Source organism: Pleurodeles waltl, chromosome 1_2 (genome assembly GCF_031143425.1).
Source record: "Pleurodeles waltl isolate 20211129_DDA chromosome 1_2, aPleWal1.hap1.20221129, whole genome shotgun sequence".
Lineage (NCBI taxonomy): Eukaryota > Metazoa > Chordata > Amphibia > Caudata > Salamandridae > Pleurodeles > Pleurodeles waltl.
The window spans coordinates 623,883,031-623,895,284 of record NC_090437.1 but is presented as its reverse complement, the minus strand read 5'-3'; the positions used below and the strand labels follow the sequence as shown (position 1 = coordinate 623,895,284).

General features: G+C 41.1%; 1 protein-coding gene across 1 annotated transcript in view; it reads right to left on the bottom strand.

The window, feature by feature from the left end:
* The window catches only part of NUDT6 (nudix hydrolase 6), a 177,144-nt gene that overhangs the window by 145,625 nt on the left and 19,265 nt on the right, over positions 1–12,254 (bottom strand). Inside the window, exon 2 of the mRNA XM_069242395.1 lies at positions 5,228–5,431. Coding sequence (XP_069098496.1) covers positions 5,228–5,431 — 204 coding nt within the window. The remainder of the gene's footprint in view (positions 1–5,227; positions 5,432–12,254) is intronic.

The following is a 12,254-nucleotide window of genomic DNA, read 5'->3' as shown; positions in this document are numbered from 1 at the left end:
ACAAAGCGTCCAGGCTCAGGGTGCATATTTCTGAGCTCAAGCTACCTTGAATCCAATAGATCATGACGCGGCAATCCGAATCGGGTTTCTGCATGCAGGACTGGGAAGTGGGAGACTAGCCTTAAAACCGGTAGCTTCCTAACTCAATTGGGACGGTTGACATGTATGATGCATTGTATTTTCTTACTTGCCTTCGTCTTTCCCACTATTTGCTGCCCTTTCTCTCTGTTTTTTCCTCATTTACAACATTTCTTTCTGCTTTACTGAACTTGGGTTCCGTTGCGGCCGGTAATTTTAGGCGGGGGTGGGGGTCGGCGAGAAGCACCTCACACTCACACTTATTCATTCACACATGCACGCACATCCATTTACAACACTCATCAACATTCAAACATACATGCACACACCAAATATTAATTTAAAAAACACACACACACCTTAAGCTCGGAGGTCCCAGGAGGGTTGGGACTGCTGCCTTCCCTCACTGGCGGCAGCAGTCCCAACTTTGTCACAGTGAGACTGCTGACCCCTCCCCACTCTGTGACGAGGTGTCACTGATTGACACTCGCCCTGGGCGCTTCAGTGCTTAAACCTGAAGCTCCCAGGTCGAAGTCAATAGGTGACCCTTCCCCTCGTCACCAAGGGGGACGGCCTCGATGCACCTTTGCTGAGCTGAGGTCACGCCCATAGGAGCTGTGGTCTCTTCAGCCCAGCAAAGTTCAGCTCAGGCAGCCAGGAGCCTGCACAAATCGCGCATGTCTCGCTCCTGGCTGCCTGATCTGAACATGAAGTGTGTCTGTCAAGCTGACCTTTGCTCAACCTGACAGACACTCTTCATGAGGGGCAAAAGGTGAGGGGGGCGTGGCCCCTCCACCCTAAAGGATGGACAGCGGCTGCTTGAGTTACGTAACACTTGAACCTGCCCTCTCAGTCAGGCCCTATTTCCCAAGTTTGTTTTTGCTGCAGCCATGCAGTGAGACTTTTAGCGGTTGCCCCCACTTCAGTTGCTAAAGCAGGGAGTTCAAGACGCCTCTGCCTGCCTCTTCCCTTAGGCTTCCTTCTCGCTGCAATAGATCACTTCACACTTCTAATGTTACTTGGGCAGGGGAGAAGCAAATGGTTGCAAAACAGCTTTTGCCTCTAATAACTAAAAGAGGAGGGTTTGGTCTATCCTGCCTATTGAGATATTATCAAGTGGCACTGATGCGTTACATGGCAGAATGGAGAAGGGCAGAGTCTGAAATACAGTGGTGCCTTGTAGACCAGATGATAGCGGAGGTGCACGTGTAGAAGGTCCCATGGTCACCGAATTATTGGCTTTTGGGGGGGGGGGGGAGGGGCTGGCTCCTCCCACGCAACCAGGGCGAGAGTAGGCATTTACAATAAGTCAGTCGTACCCTCGCTTTCACCTCCACTTACGGCCCTGCAGCCTTTTCCCCATGTATGGATCAGACTAGATTTAACATAAAGAGGCAGATTGGGAGGCTGAAGGTGGGGACGTCTACTGAATGAAATCCTTTGAATTTAATAAAACGGTTTTTGGATCAGCAGCAAAAGATTCCAACACTGCGAGATTCATCACTGGGTTGTGCACCACTCCATCCTGCCTCAGGCATCCAGACCTAGGATGCGATTAGATAAATCGCTCATACTAAATTACAAGAAACTGATCATTGAACTATGCAGTGTTAACAGAATTGAGCCAGATGGGGAGGTCACCAGGGAGAAGGTGCTGGGTAGCACAGTTGGGGAGGCATTATTTAACCTCCAGTAGCGATGATTCCTCTACAGTTTGTTCTCTGCAGTTGTCTGGCCCTCATTGATTACAGCCATAACAGGATCATGATGTGGCTCTGCGATGCAATAGTTGAAGTTTTCAATTCAATAGCTCCTCTTCAGTTTGTGAGCCACGGTTGTAGTTTTTGCCTTGATGATATTGGTCAGGAGAGGACTCTGCGTTCACCTACCAGGATGTTCCGTTAGTCATTGGCACAGTGTCCTGATTCGGTCATGACTGATGCAGCTATAGCATCCCTGGGATTTAGTCAGTCTTGGCCGGTGCTCTGTTGTGATCAGGATTTGTGATGGATGCTGGCATTAAATTGCTCAGTTGTCTGGGGTCATTATCTTGGGGATAGCTCAAAGAGTTAATGTTAAGAATTGAACTGCCAGTAAACTTCAGGTCGTAATATGAAATCCTAGCTAGAAAATTCAGTGAGGAATATGACATGCCGAGGATGTTACGAAGAGGGGTATACAAGAAAAGTGAATGGAACACTAGAAGTATCGATTAGTGGCGGGGCTCGTTTCATCTTTTCATTACTTCCACAAACACCATTGGCTTTTGAGTTTATGATTTGCAAACTCCAAGACACAAGTTCACTTAACACAACAAAACATCATAATTGGTGTGAGGCGACACAAATGTTAGAGAATTCTCCTCATATGTTGTAGACTGACGGTGCACAGGGCAGTCAGGGAAGTCAAACGCTGACATTTAACACGGATCAAAAATCATGATAAACGTACGTTACTTGTCAGTATCTTGTTACTATTTAAACTAGGGATGTCCAACGTTGCTCCAGCAGGACTGGACCCAAAGCCAAGTTTCAGGCTAACCACTGAATATGTGAACGTGCTCCATTACATTTGCTGTACGTAAATGTATTTAATGGGGATATCTTGGAAAGCTGGCAAAAATGTAAGCCCTCCTGGACCACTACTGGACAGTCCGAGAAACCTTATAACTGGAAAACACACAATACTGTTAGAGAGCAAACATTAATAATAAAAATGTGTCACTAAAACATAATGGGCCTGATTCTAACTTTGGAGGACGGTGTTAAACCGTCCCAAAAGTGGCGGATATACCACCTACCGTATTACGAGTCCATTATATCCTATGGAACTCGTAATACGGTAGGTGGTATATCCGCCACTTTTGGGACGGTTTAACACCGTCCTCCAAAGTTAGAATCAGGCCCAATGTGTATTAAAAGGCCTAACTGAAAAATGTGTGCTAGAAAAATAAACGTGTGGCTTTGCAAAAGTGATTGCCATGGTGCCAGCCGCAATGAAGTATTATGTGAAATATTAAATGCTAATGACAATGTATTTTGATTAATCGTAATTGCACGTACTGACAAAAGAAGATTATTAATATGTACCTAAAAACGAATGGTTTGAAATAATTAGAAATGTTTGATTCTTCGTGTTTAGCATTAGTTAAAAGGCCCACATTTTAGTAGTTTTTCAGAAGCAAGATGTTTAAATGTGTGCTAACTTTGCAAATAATGTTTCATTAAGCATCCTGTGTGACTTGCATTTTTCTGTCTTGAGCTTATGTTTCATTTGGTTTAATTTCCTCAAGTTAATAGTTGTTACATGTAATAATAGGCCTTAGTTTGTGGCAGGAAGCAACATGCCATGTTCCTGTTTAGTTTAAATTGTAATGTTTGTACGGAAACTGCTGACCAGAAAGAAGAATAGACTGACAACGTGAGCCAATCCTGGTTAGAGGATTAGAGAAAAGTTACATCTAAGGTGCAGACAAAGCCTGATTGGATGTGCACTAACTCACCTAACAGTCTTGCCCAATAGCAGCTTCGTTAGTAACTTTTGGGACTTTAATATAGTGAAGCTTTAGGGGATGTAACTCGCTGTTTTTCGGTTTAACTTTTTATGAAGTCAGATTCTGTTGTTCAGTTCTTGTTTACAATTCTAACAGTTCAGCTATATTAGGCCCAACTTTACTGAACTGTTTCCCCTTCATGTCCTGATGCTGATTAATGAAGACCTGGTGTTCCTGCACTCTGCTGATAAAGACACTGCTGGCCCATTTAGGAGGGGTAAAATTAAGATGCATTTGTTTTCCTTTGTAGGTTTTTTTTCTCTAAAGAAAATCCAACCACTTATTTTGGTTAGCGTCATAGTTAGTGTTTTCCATATTAATTTTTGTCTTATTTTTATTTTGCATGAATCCAAAACATGCATTTCAGATTAGAGTGTTAGCTGGGGATGCCTGACCTAACATTTGATTTTGAATGTATATTAAATGATTGTGATTAGTTCAATTGCACAAACTGAATGTATGCAGTTTTTATAATTCACTAAATTCTGTTGTTGTTCTGTGTTGTGCTTTTAGAGTGTTTAATAGTAAATGCATTGGCAAGATTGAGATTCTTCAGACGCTTGGGACAGCCTGTGTTGTTTCTGTATTTCTATCATTTGGTCTTGCACATTATTTACGTGGATTCAGCATTGTTGATTTGAGGGTAATAAACGTTTAAATTTCACTAAACTGGTGTGGTGATTCATGGCTACATAGGCCATGGTCTGTATGCCTTACTGACTCTATATTGAATATGTTGAATACTTCAAGCCATTGGAAGGTAGCTGAAGGACCTCAAATACAAAGATGGCAGAATGCAGTGATAAAATGGGCTGAGGCGGAGGGACATATACTGCATCACGAAGTGGCTCGGGGAAGTGGGTCCAGATACACGGCAAGACAATGGGACACTATAGTAGACAGCCTTAAATACCCTGATGATTCAATGTCGGACAGCTCGCAAAGAGCGTCTGACTCAGGTTCGGACGAAGCCTCTAACACATAACTGAAAGGAGATAATAACTTTGGAGGTTTAGTTTCATTGTATGGAAATGTTCTGTAAAGTGGGAAATAATTATTTGTATGCTGGATGCGGGGTGGGAATGGGGTGGAGGTTGGGGGTTGGTCTTACATGATAGATGTGTGATATGTTTAATTTCAGGGTAAAAGTTAATAAAATATATATTTTTTAAAAAGAATATGTTGAATACTTTATATTATATTTGATGATTATTGGTTTATATTGTCTGATTGGATGATCTCACACTCCTATCTGAGTCAAAAGATTCAAGTCGAACTCTGATGGTAGTTACGTGTCACCTTGTCGCCTGACATTGAAGGTCTCATGCCCACAATACCTTTTGTTTAATATGAGTGATGAACACTCTGGTGATCTGGGTGTAGACAAGAACAAGCTGCCTAATAACTGTTTATTTTACACAATTACTTGTTTGACCATTTAAATGTCAGAGTAGATTCAATTATTTGCAAAAAGCAGTTAACCAAACACCCAAATCATGAAAGTTATGATCACATACACAAATTACATTTTTGCAACAGATGTTTGGGACCCAGATCCCAAAAAACATGAATCACTGAGTAGTACTAAGAACAAACCTGCAACTCCGACTTGATGAGTCGCATAACCAGGCAGTCTGCTGTGCCCGTGTCCCAGCCACAGTGTCATGGTGGCAGAGGTCGATTCTGCATGGTGAAAAGTGAAACCTTCTGCTGCAGCACTGGCAATGAACCTGCTCTGCTGGATGGGAATGTGGAGCCACGCTGCTATTCTGCCTTCTGCTTTCCACTGCTTTATGGAATCTAGAGAAGCCAAGAGGACACAAGTCAGCCATTATTGCCGCTGCTCAAGTACCTAAGATTAATGAATCCTAAATGGAGAGGTTTTAGCAAACTAACAATTCACATTACAGTGCTTGCGTACTTGTCCTATAAATGTGTCTTTGGAAAGATGCAAGTAGAAATCCGGTGGAAAAGGCAGCTATTAAGAGAAAAAAAGACATTTACAAAATAAAGGCTATCTGACGTGAACCTCGAAGACTTTCCATCCAGCTACAACCAATGCAAAATCAATTGGATTCATGTTCAACACACCTCTTGCAAAGAACATGCCAACAAAGCCAAGACGGGATGGTACTAACTCTCTCCTGAAAAAATGAAACCAGGCAAACCACATCTGACTTTACAACGATAGTGCAAGGCTTGCCCTGCTGCCTCCACAACATCACATTGGTACCCCAGAAGGCATAGTACAAGTTGCAACACATTTCATCAAGGCCTTGTGGTTGTTTGACCACATTGACCCAAGAACTACACTGGCTCCCACTCTAAAACTGCATCATCTTCAAGGCCAGCTCCATAACCTACGAGGCCACCAAAAGCCATACCAATGCACACCTGGCCAAGAAGCTAAATCACCTTGGATGAACAGCGCCACAACAGGAGCTATGACATCACTGCCAGACAGAAATGAAAAAATGCATGAAGGCAAGACTACAAAGCACACCGTCCCTAACTACATACCCACAACACAGGAGCAACATCACTGGCTACATTATAACTGCCCTGATCTTTTTGTGATTCAGGACAAAATTCAACATGCATCCCTTCATACAGCACTACCATGCTACAGTATAGGAACCTATTCCTTGCTGCCTCACCGCAAACAATGTCAAACTTTGTCAATGGGCTTGCCCTGCATTCAGCGCCCCACTGTTCCATAGCTAAGATCATGCTATATAAATACCATTAATATATATACAATCTACTCAGAACTACGTTAGGGTGGATTGAAAAATAAAATCTAACAGAGTCTTGAGTTTCCAATGTTTAATACAGCCTTAGCAACTCATTGAGCCATACTCAAATACTGCAACATTCACAACAGGGGTCAAAGTGCCCCACAGGGCATTGCGACATTGATGTAAGATACTGTGGCATAAAAACTGAGATTTGCAGCATACAACTGCATTTATTGCAGCATTTTTGTGGTAAGTACAGTGATTAAAATGTAACTGTTTTTCATCTTTCTAATCTTTCGGGAGAGCTCAGTGAGCTGATTCCTCCCAAAAGACCATTAAAGGGATACTGCGGCACTTAAGGCATTCCCAAAGACCCATTTACCTGGCATCCTGCCTCTCTTTCTCCACCCAAAAGATTGTCAATTTTAGAAATAAAGGGGACATGAGATGAAGTCCATTACACTGCTTAGAAAAGCTATTAATTCCTGGTGCGTCCATTTGTCTTATAGCTGACCCACTGTTTTTATTTCACAGTTTCTCTTTAGTGAAATAAACAATCATTCAAATCCACTGGAAGAGTGCCATCCTTTTCGCTGCGGTTTGCCAGCCATGTGATTGAGTCACCTTGTGTGTACTTCCCCATCCAGTTGCTACTGTCTCTTCAATCCAGACTACGTTGTGACCATACGTTTTGGCAGTGGCTTTATATCTGAGGGGCATGGGCCTCTGCTTCTATACCCGTGGATGGAGGATGCCAACAGGCATTCCATACATAAAGATCCATCAAGTCCCCATAAATTGACTTGCTTGCCTTCATCATGTGTGGGCATATGTAGGAGCTGTTAGTTGATGTATATGTGGCTTAAACAAGAACGAGTACATTGTGGTTCCATTTCGACCTTGTGTGCATATGATGGCGACTCTCATTTGGGATGGCTGACTTTTTTTCAGCCAGACAATTCTCCTTCCAATCTCAACCTTCCCAAAACCTGCTCTACCTTCAGAATTGTGGTAGGTCACAAAGCTGATGCTTTGCTCTAAGCAGCAGGTCAGGATATTGTTAGCCATTGTATCGCCAGATAGAAATATTGTGTCCTAAATACCGTTTACAAATATATTGTGCCAATTGGTGTACATTTCCTATTATCAGCCTTAGTGGGATGATATTTTGGTAAGCTAAACTTAGGGTTCAATATTTCTTTTTGATAATATTTTGATTACAATACTCTGCTACCAATCTATCCCCATCTTCCAGTATTATTTATTGATGGACCTCTGAGAAGTGACAGCAAATGGAGAACTGTGTTTCAGCTACAATTCACAAACCACTAGAACCAATCAATACTGCTTTGACCTGCAACACTTGGTTTTGTAGCCAAGAAAAACTGTAAAATGACCACAAGATGTACTATGGCCACCAGATGAGGACAAACACTTGAGCCATTATTTGGTACATCGCATGTACTACAAGGAGGTCTGTACATCAGTAAAGGAAATTATATTTCACTAAGACAGTAACCCTTCTGAGTTGCTACTTTCTCTCCGGCCTGGCCAAAGTGTACGATTCCTATGTGAAATTGCTGCAGACAAAAACAGGACTTATCTGCCTGCACTAGGAGATACACTGTGCCAGTGAGGAGAAGCCAACTTGATGTAAGGAATATATGCACAATGCCCCGCTGACTGGAGCATGTCTCTGGAAGACAATGCCGTGGGTCAAGATCACTGAGCCCAGCTACACAGAGTATGAAAAGAAAGAACATGAATAAACTGGCAGTTGAGCTGAACTATTATCTGCCTTGAACAAATAGATAAGCCTGTCCCATCCATGCACTATATTGTAACTAATTGTAGGGGGCTATAGGTAGTAGGGCGGGATAGCAGGACACCGAGTTACAAATACGAGCTGTTACCAATCCTGCACACAATAGGGCACAGATAAAAAACAAAACTAACCTAAATGACCAGAAACTAAAATGGCCAACGGACTTGAATAGATAGGAACCTCAAGAATGTATCAACAAAAGCTTACTTTAAACGTAAACAATTTAATTTCCTATTTAACACTTATTTAACTCCCCAAAAAACAACATAAGACATGCGAGGCAATACCCTTGACATGCTCTAAATACTTACAAACACTGGGTTTTATCATAGGGTATGGAGCTGTCCTGATCTTGGACAATATTAACAGGACTTAACAGAACAGCTTGAGGCCTGAACAGGGAAGGAGAACCAGAGCACGTCAGGAGGCTGCCTACTAGACCCCTTCAGGTAACCCCAGGCTAAAAAAAAAAGGATATCAGATTTGTGAATCTGGCACTTCTACTTGCAAAATATTGCTGACCATATCCTAGAAATCTCCCACAGTCGCCATCCCCACGCACCAATAGAGGTGACAGGTACAAACATGGACAGAAGCTAAAAGTATGACAGTGCATAGGGAAGAAGCTTGAGCCTTAAAGAAAACAATATTGCACGTCAGTGGAATAAAGTACTATTGGCCTTCCTCTCATAGCAGAATAGCTTATTGGCACAAGCCGATGCTGACTAAAATATTTCTGGCTCTAGGTGCACAATATGGGGGATGGAGAATCAAAGCAACACTCAATTTCCTTTCAAAATGCACACAGCAAGACCCAAAAGGCATGATTAGTGAACGTGAAAGGCTGAAGCATGGGCCCCTCTATTTCGCACACTGGGGCCCCCTCTATGACTATGCACAAACTATAGCAGACAGTAAATTTAAACAGATAAAGCGCACATCCCAATCGCCAAGTAACAGACAAGATTACACAACGCTAACACAGAATGGCCCAACAGTTCTGTAAGTGGAAAATTTGCAACAGCTAAATGGCTGTGAGTTCCAACCTCATTCCTTCCAGAGAAAAGTGGCACTCCTGTTTCCTCTATTTAAAGAAAGACAAATTTGAGATGGTAACTGGAATGCAGCGGGCCACATTTATCAGCACTTTGCACCGTTTGAGTCACTTTTGTGAAGCAAACCTGGCACAAAGTATTGATTTTAGAATGTATTTTCCAGCTCAAAGCAAAATTAGCTTTAAAGTAACACAAAGTAGTGCATTGCAATATGTAGGGCTACTTTGCATCAATGGGTCATACAGCAGGTATGGGTATTCCCATGCAACCATTCATGGGTTTTCAACAAAAATCCTTCTCTACTAACATTGGTAGACAGAGATTTGTACCAAGATTATACACCTCCTCAAGACAGGTATACCATTAGAGGAAAGCTTTCTTTTCTCAAAACCTTTCTAAATGTGTATGTATGCTGTACAACACACATACAAATTTATAAAAGTTCTAAAACTGTTAAAATATGTCAAAGCATAGTATTTTGTACTGTAAGCATCCCAGTCCAATACAAAGCCTTAGCTTGACAGTACACTGCCTTGCACTATGGTGCAAGTTTGGGTGCACTGGCACAAGACAGTCTACAGTGCAACATCGCAAGAAGAGGGAAAAACCGTGCTAATTCTTAGCAGATATGGCAAAGTGCTGTTCTCTCCCTTTCACAAAATACTATGCAGCAATATTTATTGCTACACTGCGTTGCAGAAATTCTTTGCAAATTTGTCCCAGAGAGTATAGAAATGACACAGCAAATGTGAGAATGCTGTTGTAACAAAGATATGTTTATGATAAAAAGTAATATTATATGGGATAAAGCACCACCTGCTGTACACTATAAGGAGTTCCTTGGCCATTTAGTGGAACAAGGCTGTAGGCAAACTTTGTTTATAAGGTTACGGAACTCCTATGTGACTTATATTATCCTTGTCAGGTACGACAGGGGGTACTTTATCCCTCATAATACATGGTCACACCCTCATCCTTACCAATCTCTGCATTTAAACCTTAGGTGGTATCGCACCTTTTAGCATAGACACGCTGGAATGCCTGACACGGGTGGCTGCATTCTTCCAAATGGATATGCTTTTTAAAGACTACTGGTAAGTGTATATAAACAGCTTTGTGTCTTTCTGGGAGTATCTCCACAGTTGGCTAACGATAATTTGTGCAATAATGTTTTTTGGAATAGATTACCATCGACTGTGGTACTTAAGATGTCCTTTCCCTGAATTACAGTTGGGCATTAAGAAATACAAAATCGATTTTGTGAAGGTCAGTTTTTCTGGCAGCCTGCATGGGTATTAGTCTATTTGATACACCTTTTAGAGCTGAAATAAATAACTTTTTGGGTGCATTTTCTTTTCAATTTCACAATTTTGTTTAATATTCAATCTTTGATATGGACATCTGTTGTTCTTTGCTAGTGATGACACTCTATTTAGTCGCTTTTAAGGTCAGTCACAAGCACTCACTTAAGTCTATGCACACTGGGGACCTAAGGGTGAACAGGGGTGTTGTTCACCCCTGGTGGTCTGTGCCTATAAAATAAGTATCATTAATGTAGCAATAATGTGTACATATTGTATATATAGGCACTGTTCCTGATGTCCTGAGGAGGCCAGATTCATAAAGGCCGAAACGCGTCGACTATATCTGTGGAGGAATGTACATTTGAAATTTTGAAAAAACTGGCTGATATAAATTGGACTGTATCGGATGTTTACATCAGCGATAGAAGTTTGGCTGATGAACGATACATTACTTACATTACCTCAATGTAATACTGCTCGCCAATGAATGGCTAAGCAGATTACAGATTAAATCATGACAGTGCACAAAGGAACTACTTGGTTACTGTTTTCCTAATATTATCTTATTATGTTTTTTTATGTGTAGAGTATTTTTATTATTTGTTAATAGCTCTTTCGTTTTAATGTCTGTATAATGCTTTTTAATACACTTGGTAGCTCTTTTATTTGTTACTTTGGTACACAGCTCATGAGAGTGGGACTTGGAGATACTAAGCATAATTTAATAGATTTAATTGTGAATAAAGAAATAATTTTCCATTGATTCATTTATGTTTTCACTGAGGTACTTTGTCCTATATTCATCCCCACTGTATATTTGTATTCAGTTTGTGTTTGTGGCCCCGATACAGTGAGGTTAAAGGGCTTCCCCTCATAAGGTATATATACGGTGTCACGAAACAGCAACATTTTGCTACCTTTGATGGAGAAAAAGTATGTAAAATCACATGGGTTAAAAAAACTTCACAGCTAATTGAGTGTTTATTATGCAAAATGCAAACTTTTGGAAAGCTGGAGGGTAGTACTGCTGTGGGAGATTCGGTTCTTCTGCAACACAGAATCAATTAAAGTGCATCATACAAGCACAAGGTGTCTATAAATACGTGGGCAATGCCTTACCCCATATTATTCCACGCTTTCCCTGAAATTTCTATATGTGAACGTAATATTAAGCAAAAAAATAGTTACCACTGTATTATTGAATTTGAGGTGTTTATGCCTGACTGCTAAGTTGAGTATGATAAATGCAACGTAAGCATTGTAATTAATTTGAGAAAGCAAGTCTAATTTCTTGTTTATTAGAGATCATTGGTTACCTTAGGATTTATGTAAGTAGTCTTTAATTCCTCAAGGAATGTGTTCTATCTCCACACCTCGTGTGGCCCCCTTAAATTATGCTACTAGGGAGAGTCATTTAGGAGAAACAATTGGGGATTTTTATTTGCTGCTGGTATCACCTGACCAAGCTTTTTATAGCTTCCTCAGAATATGGTGATGTCTTCTAGAGGCTGATTGCATTTGAGGTTTCAAATCTGGAGTACCATTCATGTGTCTCGAAGAAAAGGAATTACAGGTGTTCTTTCGTTGTCAACAAGTTTTTTTTCCAGTATTGCATCTAAAATTCTCACCTATGTTTATTTTAATCTTTTGGTTAATGAGACTTTCATTAAGAACTAAAAGGTCCAGAGAGACTTAAAGGTT